The 22,638-nt window shown below is 47.4% G+C and overlaps 1 protein-coding gene across 1 annotated transcript in view; it reads right to left on the reverse strand.

The window, feature by feature from the left end:
• Window positions 1-455: 455 nt before the first annotated feature.
• The window catches only part of CDCA5 (cell division cycle associated 5), a 30,127-nt gene continuing 7,944 nt past the window's right edge, over window positions 456-22,638 (reverse strand). Inside the window, exons 4-6 of the mRNA XM_030217890.1 lie at window positions 17,475-17,513; window positions 14,824-15,384; window positions 456-1,113 (exon numbers count right to left, since the gene is read on the reverse strand). Coding sequence (XP_030073750.1) covers window positions 1,033-1,113; window positions 14,824-15,384; window positions 17,475-17,513 — 681 coding nt within the window. The 3' untranslated portion in view covers window positions 456-1,032. The remainder of the gene's footprint in view (window positions 1,114-14,823; window positions 15,385-17,474; window positions 17,514-22,638) is intronic.

Raw genomic sequence — 22,638 nt, forward strand, 5'->3', positions numbered from 1 at the left:
AGCACTGTTCAGTCCCCATGCCAGTGCCACCTCCCCCAAACACTTTTTTTACTCCCCTCATTCTTCTGTCATAATATAGAGCACATTAAGACAAGCTCCAGCCAAATTTTCAGCTGAGTTGGAGACCTGACTGTGGCAGCAGCTACTCAAACCATAGCTTCTGCCAGGTATCACAGCAGCAGCAGGAGCACAGGCTGGGCTCGATTCCTATTTGAGGTCTCTTCTCTGCCCTGCCAGCTGCTGAATTTTAGGCACCAAGATCTTTTCCAGGCTAGCAGCTGGTTTCACAGTGAGCAAATGCCAAATTCTGTGTAAAACAGACACATGGAATTGCTTAAATCAAGATACACAGCTCAACCTGACTCCCTCCAGATATCATGCAGGGCTCTACATCTAAGAAAAAGTCCCCTGTTAATAGAAAATTTACAAATACTACATCATAATTCATAACCAAATGAAAAACTGAAAACTCAGGATTTAATGCATGTTGATTTACAGCCAATGCGCATGCCTGTGTACAACGCTAGCACTGGACTAACAAACACATCCCAAATGTTATTCAAAGGATCAAGCAATACCCAAAGTCACCAATCAGTCTTCTCATGATCTGATCAATGGTTTGCCCTGCACTACTATGTTGGCTCTGGAGCTGACTGGCAGCGATGCATGGTACCATATGGAGTGACATGAGTTTGGTGTCTGGGTCTGATCTTCCATTCTCTTGCTGAGTTGGGCTGGCGATGAAGCAAAGGCAACTAATGAGAGGGCAGTTCTAGCAGCAAATTGGCCGAGTAGAACATTGTCCAGGAAGAAAATACTTGGCCCACACTTAAACAAACAAAAAAAAAAAGCTCTGAGAAAGACTGAGGGGAAGCAAAAGTCCAAACAGTGGTGGTGGAAGAGCTTGCACAGAGAGCTGCTGGAGAGAAATATGATATATTTACAAAGAGTAGAAGGATGCGCTCCACTGGCTAAGTAGCAGTAGTATATGGTTTCAGCAGTGAGGGGAGCTCATATCAGGCTCTGACAGTTCTATTCCACCAGCAGATCAAATTTCTCTGCCTCATCAAATTCTGCATTCATCTGGGCTGCCCATTCATCCAGGTCCGATTTCTAGGGAGACAGAAGAGATGAAATAAACAACCCAAAAGATTAGGAAGGCGCTTGCAAGTGCTGCTATGCTTCCCAGCTGCTTAGAGCACCTCTGAAACATGCTTCAACCCAAAGCCTTCCACACAGACTTTTGAATCAGAATTCACAGCAGCTAAAAAGGACAACTAAGAAAAGTCTTATTCTCCTTGATCATAAGGCTTTGTTTTTTTTAATTTTAGCCAATGCACATCCCACACCCTCTGATGCACTTGGATAGAGATATGGGGCTGCCTGTGCTCTCAAGTCTCTCTCAGCACAGTAGAAACTCACAGCCACGAGAAACCTCAAAAGAAATAGCTGCATCTGAGGCAGTGGGTCTTCCAAATAGGAGAGGTGGTAGTTTTTGGAAGGATGTCACATTATTTAAATGTCTCTTTGTTGAACAAATAAATACAAAAATTAAACAGTAACAGGTACTCCATTAATAACATTTGTTCCGATATTATAACATATAGAATGTAGCATCCCCTTCAATCCTCATTGTCCCACATTAATGCTAGAACCCTCCCCCACCTCTCAAGAATGAAGCCAGTCAGTGTACTAATAGAACAATCCTATCTATGCATCAGATCTACATATCCAATGCATGTAGAATTTTGCTTCTCACCCTTGGAAGGTTGTTACATTATTTTTTTTTAAATATAACTAAAAATGATAAAGTATCATATCTGATTGACTCAAAATTATTTTTTGGCTCACTTTCAGAAGAAAACACCTCCATCTCCCAAGGTTCCTGGAGAACGAGTGAAAGATGATGTAACCAGCAAATACAAGTGAATCATAAAATACATTACCATGGAAAGAGGTGGGGGTGGGTGAGCGAGCAAGTTTCATGTATTAGAGTAATATGAAATAATTCCAGTCTGTTGCCGTTTTATCACTAAGATCAAATCTGATCCCCCTTCTTCCCCTACCACTAATGTACAGTGGTGGAAATAAGTATTTGATCCCTTGCTGATTTTGTAAGTTTGCCCACTGACAAAGACATGAGCAGCCCATAATTGAAGGGTAGGTTATTGGTAACAGTGAGAGATAGCACATCACAAATTAAATCCGGAAAATCACATTGTGGAAAGTATATGAATTTATTTGCATTCTGCAGAGGGAAATAAGTATTTGATCCCCCACCAACCAGTAAGAGATCTGGCCCCTACAGACCAGGTAGATGCTCCAAATCAACTCGTTACCTGCATGACAGACAGCTGTCGGCAATGGTCACCTGTATGAAAGACACCTGTCCACAGACTCAGTGAATCAGTCAGACTCTAACCTCTACAAAATGGCCAAGAGCAAGGAGCTGTCTAAGGATGTCAGGGACAAGATCATACACCTGCACAAGGCTGGAATGGGCTACAAAACCATCAGTAAGACGCTGGGCGAGAAGGAGACAACTGTTGGTGCCATAGTAAGAAAATGGAAGAAGTACAAAATGACTGTCAATCGACAAAGATCTGGGGCTCCACGCAAAATCTCACCTCGTGGGGTATCCTTGATCATGAGGAAGGTTAGAAATCAGCCTACAACTACAAGGGGGGAACTTGTCAATGATCTCAAGGCAGCTGGGACCACTGTCACCACGAAAACCATTGGTAACACATTACGACATAACGGATTGCAATCCTGCAGTGCCCGCAAGGTCCCCCTGCTCCGGAAGGCACATGTGACGGCCCGTCTGAAGTTTGCCAGTGAACACCTGGATGATGCCGAGAGTGATTGGGAGAAGGTGCTGTGGTCAGATGAGACAAAAATTGAGCTCTTTGGCATGAACTCAACTCGCCGTGTTTGGAGGAAGAGAAATGCTGCCTATGACCCAAAGAACACCGTCCCCACTGTCAAGCATGGAGGTGGAAATGTTATGTTTTGGGGGTGTTTCTCTGCTAAGGGCACAGGACTACTTCACCGCATCAATGGGAGAATGGATGGGGCCATGTACCGTACAATTCTGAGTGACAACCTCCTTCCCTCCGCCAGGGCCTTAAAATGGGTCGTGGCTGGGTCTTCCAGCACGACAATGACCCAAAACATACAGCCAAGGCAACAAAGGAGTGGCTCAGGAAGAAGCACATTAGGGTCATGGAGTGGCCTAGCCAGTCACCAGACCTTAATCCCATTGAAAACTTATGGAGGGAGCTGAAGCTGCGAGTTGCCAAGCGACAGCCCAGAACTCTTAATGATTTAGAGATGATCTGCAAAGAGGAGTGGACCAAAATTCCTCCTGACATGTGTGCAAACCTCATCATCAACTACAGAAGACGTCTGACCGCTGTGCTTGCCAACAAGGGTTTTGCCACCAAGTATTAGGTCTTGTTTGCCAGAGGGATTAAATACTTATTTCCCTCTGCAGAATGCAAATAAATTCATATACTTTCCACAATGTGATTTTCCGGATTTAATTTGTGATGTGCTATCTCTCACTGTTACCAATAACCTACCCTTCAATTATGGGCTGCTCATGTCTTTGTCAGTGGGCAAACTTACAAAATCAGCAAGGGATCAAATACTTATTTCCACCACTGTATTTCATTTAATTTTAATATCTGCCTTAAGCATCTTCAAGGTAAAGAACAGCACAAAGTTACTAGACTTATATAAAAAGACAAGTATATGAACTATAAACAGTAATACAAACAAGAAAACAACCCAGCCCACCCATCCTCCTAAAGTCCCCAGAAAACAGTCCAGTCGATGTTCAGCCCATGGTGGACAGTCTGTTTAAATGCTGTTATTAAGTGACTGGTCATATCAGTGCAACCACACAGAATATCCAAGTCTAATTCAATGGTGTTAGCTGTGGGAGTTTATGTGGGTCTTGGCAGAATATTGGCCAGGAACCAAATAAATATTTTTAAAAACACACAGGTTAGTGCCCCCCCTGGTCCTGATCCCCCTCCCCAGGAATTACAGGGTGCCCCAGCCCCTCCCACCTCTGCAAGTCCCCCCTACCCTCCCAGGCCTATCTGGAGAAGTCTCTGGTGGTTTAGGGGGGAAATCAGGAAGGAGCGGTCCACTTGCTCCCTCCTGCTCACTGCCAGCATGCAGTCCAAAATGGCTGCCATGACCTCTCCATTTTCTTGGGGGGCACAGATCCTATTTGAGTTTAAAAGGGCAGTGGCCAATATTCAGATCATTGCCTGGCTGAACTCAGTAGATAAAATTAGGCCAGTCTTCTTTTTTTGTCCTAATTTTATGTGCTTACCTAGCCAGTTAGCGATCTGAATATCACACTAACCGGTTAGGGCCATGCTCCATCCAATCTCCGTCCCTAACCTCACCAGTTAGGTATTTCTATTTCCATTCATGTTTTATATACTGTCAATTCTCCCAAAGAATCCGAAGCAGTTAACAAAGTAAGCCTTCACATAAAAGGGAATTGGCCATTTAGTAGAATTAAGTAGCACTATCTGGTTGTAAGCTCTTTGAGCAGGGACTGTCTTTCTTCTATGTTTGTGCAGCGCTGCGTATGCCTTGTAGCGCTATAGAAATGCTAAATAGTAGTAGTAGTAGTACAGGCCGCTGAATATTACAGGTTAGCCCCAACCAAGCTGTTAAAATGGCCAGGAGCTCAGTGTGAATAGTACGGCCTTATTCTAGAACCCCCCCTCCCCACCCCCAGTGTAACATTTTAAGCTTCAAACAGCCATGGTTTTAGGCTACAACAGAAAAAACAGAACTTTCACTCTCCAGGCCAATGGCTCTCCAACTGTGGATGGGATCGGGATCTCAAAGGGGGCACAAACAGGGCTGCCTCTCCTGTGACCGGTGCCCAGTAGTGGCACTCAGAATGGGGCCTGTGAGTCAGTGAACATTCACAGGCCTTGGCCCCTCATAGTCAGAATGGAAGAGTGGCCTAATAGTTAATGAAGTGGCCTGAGAACCTGAGGAACTGGGTTTGATTCCCACTGCAGCTCCTTGTGACCCAGGACAAGTCACTTAACCCTCCACTGTCCCAGGTACACAAATGGAGATTGTGAGCCCACTAGGAAAAGAGAAAGTACCTGCATATATGTAATTGTAAACTGCTTTAGTTATATCACAGAAAGGCAGTATATCAAGTCCATGACCCTTTAATTTCCTGTTAAAACTGGAAACTCATGCAGAATCCTGGGTCTGAGAGCACACACACACACAGGACAGTGTTAACTGCTGCTGCCTTGCTGCTTGGAGGAGGAGGAGCAGGAGGGAGTGGGGGTGGAAACCTGCTATAGTTTTCATCATCACCTGAAGTCAAGGAAATTTTCAGTTGTTAAAATGGGTATCATGCGGAGTTCAAATGGAGTCAAAGGGAATTCTATATATCTGCAAATTAGGCATTATGCTACATCACCAACCATAAAAGAGGCCCTTGTGGCAGAGCTTACCCCAAGGGAGATATAATAGCATTTGTGCAAGTGCGGAAGAAAAAGCAGGCCCAGGCGATTCTGCACTTGGAGTCCAAACTTTGGAAGGCCAAACGACTGTACACAAAAGCCCCGACTGCCGCAAACAAAGAACAGTATTTAGCGACCCAGGTGACGCTTAATACGCTAATCCACAGCCAAACCAGGAGATCCCTAACATATTTCAAATGCAGGATGCAGAGGTTTGGTAACAAAGTGGGCACTCTTCTAGCGAGACTGGTTAAAACGGAAGGCCCTAGAAGAGTGATTACAGCAATACAGGACCCTCACGGCGTGATAAAAAACAAGAGTGAGGACATAAGGGACATGAGTAGTTTGGTAAATTACTTAGATCAAGTAGGGCTCCCCAAACTTCAACAGCAACACATAGATACACTAAACCACCCGCTCACAGGAAAAGAATTGCAAGATACAATCAAAACCCTAGCCTTGAACTCGGCCCCGGGACCGGATGGCTTCATGGGTGAATTTTATAAGTCACTACCCAAGGCGGGGTTAGAGGCGATTGGGAAATACCTGGAGCAAGTTATAGCAGATCAGAGATTTCCCTCACATGCGAACGAGGCCCTGATCACACTGATACCTAAACCAGGAAAAGATGAGGCATATCCGGGCTCCTACCGCCCCATCTCATTGATTAATGTAGATGTAAAAATCTTGGCATGGATACTAGCTACACGCCTGGGGCACCTACTGCCGGAACTCATAGGAGAGGAGCAGGTAGGCTTTGTCCGGGACAGACAAGCAGGTAGCAATGTTAGACGCCTCCTGTTAGCAATGGCAAAATGTCAAAAAGAGCAGAACTCAGCAATGGTCCTTAGCTTAGACGCCGAAAAGGTGTTTGACAAGGTGGATTGGGGATATCTGTTCGGGCAGGGTATGATACATACCTGTAGCAGGTGTTCTCCGAGGACAGCAGGCTGATTGTTCTCACGACTGGGGTGACGTCCGCGGCAGCCCCCACCAACCGGAAAAAAGCTTCGCGGGACGGTCGGCACGCAGGGCACGCCCACCGCGCATGCGCGGCCGTCTTCCCGCCCGTGCGCGACCGCTCCCGCCAGTTGAATGACTAGCAAAAGATGAAACACACAACTCCAAAGGGGAGGAGGGAGGGTAGGTGAGAACAATCAGCCTGCTGTCCTCGGAGAACACCTGCTACAGGTATGTATCATACCCTTTCTCCGAGGACAAGCAGGCTGCTTGTTCTCACGACTGGGGTATCCCTAGCTCTCAGGCTCACTCAAAACAAGAACCCAGGTCAATTGAACCTCGCAACGGCGAGGGTACAACCGAAATTGACCTACGAAGAACAACTAACTGAGAGTGCAGCCTGACCAGAATAAATTCGGGTCCTGGAGGGTGGAGTTGGATTTACACCCCAAACAGATTCTGCAGCACCGACTGCCCGAACCGACTGTCGCGTCGGGTATCCTGCTGGAGGCAGTAATGAGATGTGAATGTGTGGACAGATGACCACGTCGCAGCCTTGCAGATCTCTTCAATAGTGGCTGACTTCAAGTGGGCCACCGACGCTGCCATGGCTCTGACACTATGAGCCGTGACATGACCCTCAAGAGTCAGCCCACACAGATCCCATGACACAGTAGGAGGCTTGATAGGGGGCTTTGACAAAAGCAAGCCTCTCATGAATCGAACGACTAAAGGCTCTCCAGAGATGGCTTTACCTTCCACACGATAATGGTAAGCACTAATCGCACTAAGGTGATTCCTTACTGAGTTGGTCTTGAGGCCAGACTCTGATAAGTGCAGAAGGTATTCAAGCAGGTTCTGTGCAGGGCAAGACCGAGGTTCTAGGGCCTTGCTCTCACACCACACGACAAACCTCCTCCACTTGAAAAAGTAACTCTTTTTAGTGGAATCCTTCCTAGAGGCAAGTAAGACACGGGAGACACCCTCAGACAGACCCAACGCAGTGAAGTCTACGCCCTCAACATCCAGGCTGTGAGAGCCAGAGACTGAAGGTTGGGGTGCAGCAACGCTCCGTCGTTCTGCGAAATGAGAGTCGGAAAACACTCCAATCTCCACGGTTCTTCGGAGGACAACTCCAGAAGAAGAGGGAACCAGATCTGACGGGGCCAAAAAGGCGCTATCAGAATCATGGCGCCGTGGTCTTGCTTGAGCTTCAGTAAGGTCTTCCCCACCAAAGGTATGGGAGGATAAGCATACAGGAGGCCGGTCCCCCAATGGAGGAGAAAGGCATCCGACGCTAGCCTGCCGTGTGCCTGAAGTCTGGAACAGAACAGAGGCAGCTTGTGGTTGGTCTGAGAGGCGAAAAGGTCCACCGAGGGGGTGCCCCACGCTCGGAAGATCTTGCGTACCACTCTGGCATGAAGCGACCACTCGTGCGGTTGCATGACTCTGCTCAGTCTGTCGGCCAGACTGTTGTTTACGCCTGCCAGGTACGTGGCTTGGAGGAGCATGCCGAACCGACACGCCCAACGCCACATCCCGACGGCCTCCTGGCACAGGGGGCGAGATCCGGTGCCCCCCTGCTTGTTGACGTAATACATTGCAACCTGATTGTCCGAATTTGGATAATTTGGCAGGACAGCCGATCTCTGAAAGCCTTCAGTGCGTTCCAGATCGCTCGGAGCTCCAGGAGGTTGATCTGCAGATCCTTTTCCTGGAGGGACCACAGACCCTGGGTGTGAAGCCCATCGACATGGGCTCCCCACCCCAGGCGAGATGCATCCGTCGTCAGCACTTTCGTGGGCTGCGGAATTTGGAATGGACGTCCCAGGGTCAAATTGGTCCGGATGGTCCACCAGAGCAGTGAAGTGCGGCAACTGGTGGAGAGGCGGATGACATCTTCTAGATTCCCGGTGGCTTGGAACCACTGGGAAGCTAGGGTCCATTGAGCAGATCTCATGTGAAGACGAGCCATGGGAGTCACATGAACTGTGGAGGCCATATGACCCAGAAGTCTCAACATCTGCCGAGCTGTGATCTGCTGAGACGCTCTGGTCTGCGAAGCCAGGGCCAAGAGGTTGGTGGCCCTCGCTTCGGGAAGGTAGGCCTGAGCCGTCTGGGAATTCAGCAGCGCTCCTATGAATTCCAGAGACTGAGTTGGCTGGAGATGGGACTTTGGGTAATTTATCACAAACCCCAGCAGCTCCAGAAGTTGAATAGTGCACTGCATGGACCGGAGGGCTCCTGCCTCCGAGGTATTCTTGACCAGCCAATCGTCGAGATATGGGAACACGTGCACTCCCAGCTTGCGTAGGTAGGCCGCTACCACCACGAGGCACTTGGTAAACACTCGTGGGGCAGAGGCGAGCCCAAAGGGCAGCACACAATACTGAAAGTGCCGTGCGCCCAGGCGGAATCTGAGATACTGCCTGTGAGCTGGCAGTATCGGTATGTGAGTATATGCGTCCTTTAAATCCAGGGAACATAGCCAATCGTTTTTCTGAATCATTGGCAGAAGGGTGCCCAAGGAAAGCATCCTGAACTTTTCTTTGACCAGGAATTTGTTCAGGCCTCTCAGGTCTAGGATGGGACGCATCCCCCCTGTTTTCTTTTCCACAAGGAAGTACCTGGAATAGAATCCCTGCCCTTCCTGCCCGGGTGGTACGGGCTCGACCGCATTGGCGCTGAGAAGGGCGGAGAGTTCCTCTGCAAGTACTCGCTTGTGATGGGAGCTGAAAGACTGAGCTCCCGGAGGACAATTTGGAGGCAGGGAGGCCAAATTCAGGGCGTATCCGCACCGCACTATTTGGAGAACCCACTGGTCGGAGGTTATGAGAGGCCACCTTTGGTGAAAAAATTTTAACCTCCCTCCGACCGGCAGATCGTCCGGTACGGAGACTTGTAGGGCGGCTATGTTCCCGTGGATCCAGTCAAAAGCCCGTCCCCGGCTTTTGCTGTGGAGGCGCAGGGGGCTGCTTAGGCGCACGCTGTTGACGAGAACGAGCGCGCTGGGGCTGTCCCTGTGCCTGACGAGGCCTTCGGGCCGGCTGGTTGTACCTACGCTTTGCAAAAGAATAGGGTGCAGCCTGCCGGGCCCGGGAAAAACGTCCACCTGTGGAGGTGGATGCTGAAGGCGCCCGGTGGGAGAGCTTGTCGAGAGCGGTTTCCCGCTGATGCAGTTGGTCCACCATCTGCTCGACCTTCTCACCGAAAATGTTATCCCCCCGGCAAGGGACGTCAGCCAGTCTCTGCTGGGTGCGGTTGTCCAGGTCAGAGGCACGCAGCCATGAGAGCCTGCGCATCACTATACCTTGGGCCGCAGCACGAGATGCCACGTCACAGGTGTCAAAAATACCCCTGGACAGGAACTTTCTGCACGCCTTCAGCTGCCTGACCACCTCCTGATAAGGCCTGGACTGCTCCGGCGGGAGCTTATCGACCAGGTCCGCCAGCTGTTGCACATTGGTCCGCATGTGGATGCTCATATAGAGCAGGTATGACTGGATGCGGGTCACGAGCATGGAGGATTGGTAGGCCTTCCTCCCAAACGAGTCCAGAGTGCGAGACTCCCGCCCCGGGGGCGCCGAGGCGGTATCCCTCGAACTCCGTGCCCTCTTGAGAGCAGAATCCACGACCGCTGAGTCATGGGGCAATTGGGGCCGCATGAGCTCTGGGTCAGAGTGGATCCTGTACTGGGACTCTGCTTTCTTGGGAATGGTGGGGTTAGTTAAAGGTCGCACCCAGTTCCGGAGCAGCGTCTCCTTCAGGACATTGTGCAGCGGCACCGTGGAGGACTCTCTAGGTGGTGATGGATAGTCGAGGACCTCGAGCATCTCGGCCCTCGGCTCTTCCACAGAGACCACGGGGAAGGGAATGCTGATAGACATATCCCGCACAAAGGAGGCAAAGGAGAGACTCTCAGGAGGTGAGAGCTTCCTCTCCGGTGAAGGCGTGGGGTCCGAGGGAAGGCCCGTAGACTCCTCTGAGGAGAAATATCTAGGGTCCTCCTCTTCCCCCCACGAGTCCTCATCCTCGGTATCGGACATTAGCTCATGTAGCTGAGTCCTGAACCGGGCCCGGCTCGACGTCGAGGCACCAAGGTCTCGGTGTCGTCGAGCGGTGGACTCCCGCGCCGGCGGGGACGGAGCTCCCTCCATCGACGTCGACTCCACCTGCGTGGCGGTCGAGACCAGCACCGCAAGCGGCGGCGGTGTCGACAGCCCCGGCGCCGGGCTAGAGCTCGCCGGCGCCACAGTCATCGGCGCCGAGGGCGCAAGCACCCCCGGCGCCGGCACAGCCTGGCGCATCAGCCCTTCCAGGATCCCCGGAAGGATGGCTCTGAGGCACTCATCCAGGCCCGCTGCCGGGAAAGGCGGTGGGGCCGGTAAGGGTGTCGGTGCCGGAAGCTGCTGGGGGCCAGGAGACGGCACCGAGGTGCCGGAACCCCGACGCGTCGGTACCTCCACAACCGACGGAGACCTCTCCTCACGACGATGACGCTTCGGCGTCGCCTCCTCTCCGACATCGGGATGCACCGAAGGCGACCGGTGACGACGCTTCTTGTCTTTCTTCCGATGCACGTCACCGGCGCCGGAGGGCATGGAGGAGGAGGAGGTCGATCCCCCTCGGTCTCGAGGTACCGGGTCAGACAGGGTTCGGTCCCGTGGGCCACGAGCTGAGGGCGTGACCGGGGCCGACTGCCCACGCGGCCTCTCACCCCCACTCTCACCGGAGGACCGGCGGCCCGACGGGACCTGTTCTCCTGGGGTCGCTGCCATCGGTGCCGATGTCTCGGGCATCGATACCGGTACCGAAGGGCCGGGCGTCGATACCGATGCCTTCGAGGTCGACGTCGAGGGGCCGGCGCAAGTTCCAAAAAGACGGTCCCGCAGAACTTGCCTCGCAACCTGAGTCCGTTTCCGGAGACCGAGACACAAAGAACACGACTTGAGATTGTGCTCCGGCAAATAAAAAAAAAAAAAAAAAAAAAAAAAGAGATTGTGCTCCGGCCCGAGGCACTGGAGGCACCAAGCGTGGGTGTCGGTCTGCGAGATCGGCCGGCCGCAGCGACCACACTTTTTAAATCCACTCGGGACCTTCGAGGACATCGACGGAAAAATCGCGTCGGCGAAGTCAAAGTCGTCAATGGTGGCTAAAATCACACCACGAAAAACAAACGACCGAGCGGCCACTAGGCCGCAATGTGGCGTCCCCGCTGGAAGCGAGGGAAAAAAGGGAGCGCGTGTCCCACACGCGCAGGGTTTCTTTTTTTTTTTTTTAAAGGAAACCGGGCGGTAACGAAATACCGAAAAACAAAGTTAGAAACAAGCACGATCAGCGTATACGCGATCGAACGATCCGGCGGCTGAACAGAGAGAGCGCAAAACACGACTCTCTCCAGGCGCGGAAAAAAAGGAACTGGCGGGAGCGGTCGCGCACGGGCGGGAAGACGGCCGCGCATGCGCGGTGGGCGTGCCCTGCATGCCGACCGTCCCGCGAAGCTTTTTTCCGGTTGGTGGGGGCTGCCGCGGACGTCACCCCAGTCGTGAGAACAAGCAGCCTGCTTGTCCTCGGAGAATACTGAGTTACATTGGCGTGCAGGGCTGGTTTGGGGACGCCTTAAAGGCGTACAGCGACCCCAGGGCAGCTGTCTTGGTGAATGTAGTTAAGGGAGAGTTTTTCCAGATACGTCAGGGGACGAGGCAGGGATGCCCACTTTCATCCCTCCTGTTCGTCTTAGCGATGGAACCGTTGCTCCGTGCCTTGCGAGCGGATGGCAGGGTGAGAGGGGTGACCTTGGAGGGAGGCATGGTTAAGGCCCTGGCATTTGCGGACGACTTACTCGTGGTGACTCAAGAACCCGAACAATCTGTACCTAGGATTTTAGGGGTGATCCAGGAGTATGGGGAACTTTCAGGCTATACATTGAACATCCAAAAATCCAGGGCCCTAGAGATACTGCCAGGAGATAACATAAAACACAGACTCACATTGCCTATAGAGTGGGAGGAAGAGACAATTAAGTACCTGGGAGTTACAATACCACGAGAGCTCCCCCAAGTGTATGCTTGGAATGTGCGGAAACTGCTGAATGACACGAGAATGAGCTTGCAAATGTGGCAGGGGCTCCCTTTATCACTAATGGGTAGAATAGCCCTGTACAATATGGTGGTAGTGCCCAAGTGGTTGTACATGTTTCAGACCCTGCCACTATACCTGACTAAGGCAGATGAAAAATGGCTTAATAAGATGCTACAGACCTTCCTGTGGGCAAAGAAAAAGCCTAGAACAGCGCTGACCAACTTGCACCTGCCGGCGGAATTTGGTGGCCTAGGCCTATTGAACTTGCGCTATATGATGATAGCCAGTAGACTGAGACATTTGAATGACTGGCTAAGGCGCACACAATACTTCACTCCATCTCACCTGGAACTACAAGAGACTGAACAAAGACATGTAAGTTACTTGCTACATACGAAAAGCAAGGAAGAGACTAGCTTGTTAGACAAGGCACAATTCCTGCCAGCGGCGCAGGTGGTCTGGCGTTGGCTTTGCCGACACCACCGATTCTCAGCCCGTACAACCCCGTATCTCCCAATCTGTGGTAACCCGGAGTTCCAGCCAGGCCAGATCCATGAAGCGTTTGCTCGCTGGAGAGAAAAAGGGCTGGAGTACATTCTACAGGCCATAGGTGAAGACGGGAAGGTCAAGCTGTGGATAACTCTCCAGGCACAATTCACCTTGAGTTCGTCAGACTGGCTTCATTATTACCAACTGCAGCACTATATAGCGAGCCTCCTGCAAGAAGCACTGGCAGAGGATGTGCAGGAAGAGCTGGGCTCGGCGCTGTCCCTGGGGGCACAACAAAAAGTCCCACTAACGTACTACCACAGGCACTTCAAAGACATGGCAAAAGAACCAGACTTTGAGAGACTATCAAAATTGTGGAGTGAGGAGCTGAAGACGGAAATCACATCTGCAATGCTACGAGAACATCTTATTGGACACAGCAAGAACACGGACCAAGCAAACCTCTGGGAATTACAATTTAAGTTTACATTGAGAGCATACATACCTCCCAGACGAGCATTTCACATGGGGGTATCGCCGGATGGAGCATGCCCCAAATGCGCAGCAGAAGGAGCTACGTTGGGCCATATGTTTTGCGGCTGCCCAAGGATCCGGAAGTTTTGGAGAGACTTAATCAAGCAGATAACCGCTATCTGGACTATAGCCTGGCAGGTGGATGCCAGGCTTCTCTTTGGCAGCCAGCGCTTGTCCAGACCCTTACCTAGGGGATGCCAGGCATTTGTCCTGCGCATAGTTATGTGGCGAAGAAAACAAAATTGTTGGCATGGCTATCTGCAGAGGGCCCCACGGTGTCCCACTGGAGAGGGCAAACGATCCACTTGCTACGCACGGAGAGAACAAGCCTGAAAACCTGACGGACACTATTTGCCAGGTCCTTTTGGGACTGCTGGACTCCGTTCTGGCTGACATTAACACCTTATGCCAGGGGGCACGTAATGAACATGTGAAACAGATATGGCTCTCATACAAATGGAGTGCAAGGACTGCGAACAGAGAATGTGACAGAGAACGGGAGGGGGAGAGGAGAGGAAGGGAGGGGAGGGGGGAGGGAAGGGGATGAAAATGTAAAAATTACTGGAGAGACAATCAGAAGGGATGAAAGACACGAGACACTTGTGGGTGTGTGATATGCACTGTGTTTCTATGCATAAAGTGTAAGGCCACTAATGTTAGACAAACAAGCAGATAAGTTCTAAATGTAAATGTTCTGTTGTGAGTTCTCCAATAAAAATCATTGAAACATAAATTAGCCACCTTATTTTCTAACTCCTCTTACTCTTTTATCTATCTATATGTTCCATCTTTGCTTACACCCCACGCTGTCCATTGACATTGTAAGTAGTATACTATGCCATACTTTGTATTGTTACTTCAATGTTTTTACTGCTCTAATTGTGAATTCTTTCAAAAAGGCGGTAAATAAATTCTAATAAATAAATACATAATAAATTTAAGGGGAGTTGTTTTCCACTGTTGTTTTTACAGTCTAGCTGAAGACAGTGATAGTAACTCCACTGAGATTTCTGTAATAATGCCTACAGGCTTTCCTGGGGGTTGAGACTTTGATTTTTTTTTTAAGGCTTTTACAACAGCAATGGACAGTGAGGGCTCTGTACCAGTCCTTTGAGCAAATAAATTGATCTTTAGAGTAGTTAAATAACAGAAACCAGAAGCCCTAATCTTGAGAACACAGCAATCAACAGAAGCAGAAATAAATTTTTGGGTGTAATCTTAGCGTTAGATGACCACTCACAGCAATCTGTGGGACCTTCCGCTTTTTTTTCTTCTCTTTTCCAAAAACGATCCCTGGAATGTCCGTAACTGGCTCACGTGGGTGTAGGCCTGTGGCTACAACAGATGTCTCTGCTGCTGTCTGCTCAAGGAGTTGCTTCTCCGTTGGTACTGGGGACATGTTGACCAGTACTTCGGTGGCCAAGAGCTTCTCGAAGCCAAAGAAGGAGCAGCGCCTGGGGTGGGAATTGTTGGGGGTAGAAGTGTCCGAGTTATTGTCCTGAGAAGAGAGGCTCCTAAAACTGCTGCAGCCAAAAGATGCATCCAGACGACTGTAGGACCGGCGTACTTTTTTAGACATGACAATGTCTCTTTCGTCCAAGGACGTGAACTTGTTTGACTCGCTATCAGAGACTGGAGTGAGAATCTTTTCCTCCATGAGCTCTGCAGTGCAGCCCATCCTGGAGGATGAATGCCACAGCAGTGAGGAAGGGGCCAAGTTTGGTTCACTCTCATTGCTGGATCTGGCATTCTGCTTGCTGCTTTTCTCAGTAGAATTTTCCTTCCCTGTTTTTGGAGATATCTGCAATGTCAGAGATGGCGAGAAAAGAAAAATTAGTTCTGAGCTGGTGTGATGTCTTGAAGGGTGTTTTACACAGAAGTTTGGGATTGATTAGTGGGAATGTGATATAATACAACAGCACTGGGAGGAGGTAAGAATTATTTTTAAAAAACGGATCAATACCCAGAAGTATTACTTTAAGTTGATCAGTTTGGGGGGGAGGGGGGGTTAAAAAAGAGCAAAAGTGATCAGTGGCATGCTGCTGCAAAGTGGCTTTGAGCATATTTTCAAAGCACTTAGCCTTCCAAAGTTCCATAGAAACCTATGGAACTTTGGAAGGATAAGTGCTTTGAAAATATGCCTCTTTGGCTGCCAAGTGGAGGCAGATCAATCCACTCAATGAGGAAGGTATAGGGGAGGCTATGTCATACCTACTGCATCTATAAAATGACAGATAAAGGCCTTTGAAAAAACATGGCCACTTTGAGGTTAATGGAGAATACAGTATAGAAATGTACAGAATTATGGTTATGGATTCAATCTCCACTGTTTTAGGGGATAGGAAAGGGTGAGGAGGGGATGTTTGGTTGGGGAGTGGCAGGAGGAAATTTCACACCTCTTGTTTGGCGTTGAGTAAATCAAATAAAAAATAAATTGTGTTTGGGGTTTATAATCCTCCTTTCACTGTGGGGAATACCTGCCTTTTCCAGACATTTATGCAAACAAAAGACCATAAGAAGTACCAGTGCCAGCAGGGGAGCTCTGAAAGTACAGTGCTTTACACTGCCCTTGTCTCTGTTTATTCATCTACACCACTGCAGGCACTCCAGATCTGTTTTAAGAACTGCTTCTCTCCACACTGTGCTTCTTCTAGATTCAAGTCTTCCCCTTTGTCTAGAACTGCACTTCCATATTAACCACAAGTTCAACTGTCTTGCCTGCACTTCTACCACTTTCTTGTATTATCTGGGGACCTGCATGTTCTCCAGTGAGAATTTACTTCCCCTTGCAAATTCAAATGACCTCCTGCCTGGTTACCTGTGATCTGGATAGGTTACTATTGGAAACAGGACCCAGGGTTTGATGGTGGACTTTTGGTCTGACCCAGTAGGGTAAATTTAAAGTTCTTAGGACCTCCACATTGTCCTGCAATTTATGGTCACTGGGAGGCTCTCCTCTATGGGAAGTGGTCAAACTGGCCTCACTGATTCAAAATGGAGGAATTTACTTCTCTTTCCCCAGAGAGTTGTAGTATTGCAAATATTCTGTGAATGTTTAGAAGTTATGCAGTGCTATTACCAAAGAAATGTAATTAATTTTCTGCATAAACCAAGTTAATTTGAAAATAATGAAAGTAAACATAACTTAAAGCCTGAAAAACCCCTAAGATTTCAAATGTAGGATTGTCATTTCTATATAACACAAACAAGCAGATTCCTTTCAAATATACATAATTACATTTACAGAACTCTGGTTATCACACATATAAGGGTGATTAGGAAGCCAGCACCTAGGGTTATGATTGGTTCTGCAGTATCAAGGGCCCCTGCCCAGAAGTTACCAAGATGTGAACAGTATCCCAAGCAGACACTGCTATCAGAATTTTCCTGGACACCAACTAAAGTACATCGTAATTTGACAATTTTTGTTGTATAAACCCCGTCTGTTGTTTGCTCTTACAAGTCATAGTACCTCCTTTCTTCTAATAGGTTGTTAGCCCTATCTCTGTGACTGAAGAGCCCAGCATTTTGTATTGGGATTTGTGGAGTCAGAGTGTATGTAGGTTGCCTGTATAGGGGCAAATGTGCAGATAGGGTCAGCAAAATGCCTGGCAAAACTCTACAAAGGTCTATGGGGTTAGCTCTTAGTGGATGTTAGGCAGTGTCATGTGACATCTTACCACTACCTGTTTAACTTGGCCAAACCCAGACAGATGGAAGGGAAGGTGTCATTTCTCTTCCAAACTCTGGCCACACATGCTGTTTTACAATCCGAGTCCACGTGGGGAAAGGAAAGGAAAGGCACTTTGAGCAAAAGTATTATTTAGAACCATATATACAAAACATAACATTTAAAAAAACCTCTAAGAGAGCCTCAGCATCTACACTCACCCTGGGGCTGCGTCTCTGGCCAGAGTCTATACTGATAATCTGCCAAGAGGAGAAAAATATAAAATATTAGGTTAAGAGACAGTAAACTTGAGTTGTATCTATAAATGTAATAAAATAATGTGCCAAATAACCAATGTAAAGCAAATATGATTCAATGAGTGCTGGAACTGCCAGACTGAATAGCAAAGGTGGTAACACAAAACGTTAGAAGTATTTTTCTAAGGCAAACAAACACAGCAGAGGTGACATGAAAGATGATGCAAAAACAAAACGTCCAATGGACTCAAGAGTTCACATCAGAAGCTTTATTCAAAATATAATTGACTTGACAAGAATTGTGTTTCGGCCACAGAGGCCTGCTTCAGGAATCCCCTAAACAATATAGAAAGCATACACATAAAAACTCATAAGAACAAATTATGTCTATAAAGATACATCCAAATAAATAGTGATACAGTTAACAAGGCTTACATATGTATGTATTAGACTTTGAAGGCAAGTAATATACAGTAACTATAAGTGGAAGAGTCGCTTCTGAACTTCCAAAATGTCTTTCCTGTAACTCCTAAGCATAACTTCAATGATGCATCTTTATTTGGCTATTATCTTGTGGAGCAACTCTAGTTGTTTGAGAAAACTTAGGCAGCCTCTTCAAAGAATGTTCAGAGTTTTCCAGTTTATATGAAAAAAAAATCATTTTTCTAACAGCCACGGCTTGTTTATGCTGTTGAATCTGTTCCTCATTATGCTGGAGTTCTATTTTGGCAATAACAAAATCGATTCTAATCTGGAAAAAGCCTGAAGCAAAACATCTATAGTATAGGGTTGTCAGCCCAGTCCTCAGGACACACCCAGCTACTCAGGTTTTCAGGATACCCATGATAGGATTTGCATACAATGGAGATAGTGCATGCAAATTTATCTCATGAATGTTCATTGTGAGTATCCTGAAAACCTGACTGGCTAGGTGTGCCCTGAGGACTGGGTAGAGAACCCCTGATCTCTTGCTTTCACTTTAAGGCCTCCTGATACTGGTGACGAGAGAGTTGTGACCCACAAAATGTAGTCCAATGAAAAACAATTATTGAAGAGGTTAGATTAAAATATACTTTTATTAAAGCTGCCCGACATAGCCACATTTCGCCAATGGCAGGCTGCTTCATGGGCAGCAACTAAAGAGGTGGATAAAAAAAAAAATCATCTTTATTGGGAGTACTGAGGAACAGTAAACAAAAGCAATTTAAAAGAACATGACTAATGCCATACAGAAGTCATAGATAACGTGAGGAAATGCGTTAATAAACAAAATCAGAACACAAAGTACATTCCCCCCCCCCCCCACTTTTCAAAGAAGACCTCTATACATCTGCATCCATATTCAAAAAAGAAAGAAGGAATGGAGAGGTTGGGGTCGGTATGCTCTTATCCCTCACACCCCCCCCCCCACCATACTAGATATATATAGGTTTCCAATCCTAGACAGAGTTCACATAGCAGGGGTTGGTGCATAGCAAAACCAAAAAAGTAAATAATGTTCCAGCCAAAGCTATAGCTCATCTTTTACTTGCAGACATTTATCCACAGCCTGTCGAAGAAGACTGTGGGAGACTGCAAATATAATACACTAATTTAACATGGGCATAGAATCATTGAGTTCAAGATTATGGGAAGCTTGCAGGGCCAAGAATGGGATCGACTTGGAATGAATATCTAAAAAGTCTCCAACCCAAGTCAGATCCACTTCCCCTCAGAGAAGGACGTCGAAAATGATGACTTCCCCATGTGAAAAGGCTAAAGCAGCTAGGGCTCTTCAGCTTCAGGAAGAGATGGCTGAGGGGAGATATAATAGAGGTCTATAAAATACTGAGCGGAATGGAATGGGTAGACACGAATCACTTGTATACGCTTTCCAAAAACTATTAGGAGACAAGAAATGAAGCTACTAAGTAGTACATTTAAAACAAACTGGAGAAAACATTAGCATAGGTATGTGAGAGCTAGAAAAGGGGAGCAATACTGCACCCAATTCACTGGTGTGGTGGTGAACAAAAACGATGGCGACTTTTGATGTATATTCAGATACCACTACTAATTCAGTAGAAAACAGCTTCTCTTTTATGGCAACAAATCGGCCCTGGAGGTCAGCAAGGCAGCTGCTTAAATGGACAGCCAGCCTCTTGTGAATGAAAATGGCTAACCCACCCTACCTCGCCCTGAGGAGGCAGCACAGTAGCACTGCACCACCCACTGTTGCTTACGTTTCTGATGTTCCATGTCTGAGAGCTTTGCCTCTTCAATGCATGCTACATCTGCTCAATGTCTTTGCAGGGCTGTAAAATCTTAGCTCTCTTAATAGGGAAACCTATACCAGCAAACATTTCAGGATAGAAACTGCAGATTTGGTCATGTCACATGAGTTTTATTAAGCCTTTATAATGCACATGTGCATAAACTAAAACATGTCAGCCACACAAACCCTTGTAAAACCCAATAGGCCACTCAGAATATATCCCCCCGGTTGCACTATCCCCACCCCTCCCCAACCTCTCCCAATAAACCCATCCCCCCTCTACCTAGCAATACCATCAAAATGAAGGGGGTATCAAATGAAAAGCATGACAACCCCCTCCCCCTCGGTATCCGTCCTTAGCTGTCAAGAGGAATATATATAAATAAAATCACCCACTGAACCAGAAAAGAAACAAAAGAGAAGGGGGCATAGCACTTGTATACCAATCTCACCTCACGATTGAAACCGCTGCGGAATCTATAACAACCCATCTCGAAATAGCCTCTTTCAGAATCCACCATAAAACCCTGCTCGACCAGCTAAATTGCGCCCTATTCTACAGACACCATGTAACTGGAACGAAAGCCAGGTGGACTTCATATATCCAACTCCAAAACACTAGTATTAGGAGACATTAACCTTCACCTTGAAGACCCAAACTCTACCAACGCACGAGAATGCAAGGACTTCCTTCATCTATGTGACCTTACATGGCCACACATGCAAACAACCCACGCGAAGGGTCACACACTCAACCTCATCTCATACAAACTGTCCATTGATCAGAACCTAACCATACTAGATGGACAGAAACACCATGGAGTGACCATTACAAACTAAAGGGGTTCTCTCCACACACGAGAACACACAACTCGCAACACGAGAGGCCAAACAGACCTGGATACTTTCTGGCAAAAGATATACAACAACTATTGGACAGCACAAACGGAATCCATATATTACCTCTCAGAATGGGACAAAAGATGCAGACACATACTAGACGAACTAGCACCCTTACAAATAAGAACTTCACGTAGACACAACTCGATACCGTGGTTCAATGAAGAATTGAAAAAAACTAAAAGCACAATCTTGGAAACTGAAACACGCATGGAAAAAAAAAAAAAGACGAACACACACTCAACGCATGGAAACAGATACAAAGGAAATACGGAGCAAAAGGTTGTACTACAAAACTAAAATTGGGCCGGACTACAAAAAACACAAAAAAACTATACCATCTTGTGAACAAACTACTAGACACAACGCTGATCACCACAACCAACACTGACATCCCATCTGCAGACAACTTGCTAAATATTTCAATGAAAAAACCGTAAACCTACGCAAAACCCTACCTCAGAACAACATGGACATAGAAAACTTCATTAATGGCCTAGACCCAACCCCTGGTGAATAACCTGCTGACCGAATATGGTCAAATTTTGCTCTCCTCAGCGCCGACACAGTTACCCAGGCGATTAAATACTCCAACAGCCATTGTCAACTAGACACCTGCCCCAGCTACCTAATACAATCTGCCCCCCACCGCTTCATAACAGATCTCACATCCCACTTAAACTTCATGCTTCAGCAGAGTATCTACCCTAAAGAAAAAGGCAACATTCTTATCACCCCAATACCAAAAGACACCAGGAAAAAACAAACAAACATTACCAACTACCGCCCAGTAGCATCTATCTCATTAGTAGTCAAACTAATGGAAGGACTGGTGACCAAACAATTTAATGACTACATAAACAAATTCACTATACTACACGAGTCACAATCAGGATTTCAACCCCTACACAGCACCGAAACAGTACTACTCACTCTCCTAACCAAATTCAAGCAGGAAATAGCAATAGGCAAGAGCATTCTCCTCCTCCAATTTGACATGTCAAGTGCGTTCAACATGATTAATCATAACATATTGCTAAGACTCCTAGAATACTTTGGAATCAGTGGTGGCACTCAATTGGATTAAGGGTTTTCTAACCACAAGAACATATCAAGTGAAATCAAAAACAAACGTATCGTCACCATGGAAACCAGGCTGCTGAGTACCACAAGGATCACCACTATCACCGATCCTTTTCAACCTCATGACTCCATTAGCCAAGACCTTATCCACCCAATGCCTTAACCCATTTATCTATGCTGATGACGTTACATTATACATCCCCTACAAACATGATCTGGCAGAAATCACCAACAAAATCAAGATAAGCTTAAACATCATGAACTCATGGGCAAATGCATTCCAACTAAAACTCAATACACAAAAAACACACTGTCTCATCATCTCATCCCAATACAATACATACAAAACCACAAACATTAACACCCCAGGATACACTTCAGACCGGCCAACACAGCAGCCAGGCTTATATTTGGAAAAACGCGTTTTGACAGCACCAAACCACTCCGAGAAAAATTGCACTGGCTACCAATCAAAGAACGTATCACTGTCAAAATCTGCATGACTGTTCATAAAATTATTTACGGTGAGGCACCAGGATACATGACAGACCTCATCGACATGCCAACCAGAAACACCACAAAATCTGCACGATCATACCTAAACCTCCACTACCCAAGCAGCAAAGGACTCAAATACAAATCCACCTATGCATCCAGCATGTCCTACCTAAGTGCACAACTATGGAACGCATTGCCAAAAGCAGTAAAAACTACGCTCGACCACCTAAATTTTCGGAAAGCACTAAAGACAGACCTGTTCAGAAGAGCATACCCCACCGACCCAACATAAAAATACCTGGACACTTGCGACACAATGTAACCAAAGACCGAAACGGACATTACCTGACTCTTCTTCCCCCTTTCCCTCTCTAAGTTGCCCCCATACTTGTA

The sequence above is a fragment of the Microcaecilia unicolor genome, chromosome 11, assembly GCF_901765095.1.
Source record: "Microcaecilia unicolor chromosome 11, aMicUni1.1, whole genome shotgun sequence".
Taxonomy (NCBI): domain Eukaryota; kingdom Metazoa; phylum Chordata; class Amphibia; order Gymnophiona; family Siphonopidae; genus Microcaecilia; species Microcaecilia unicolor.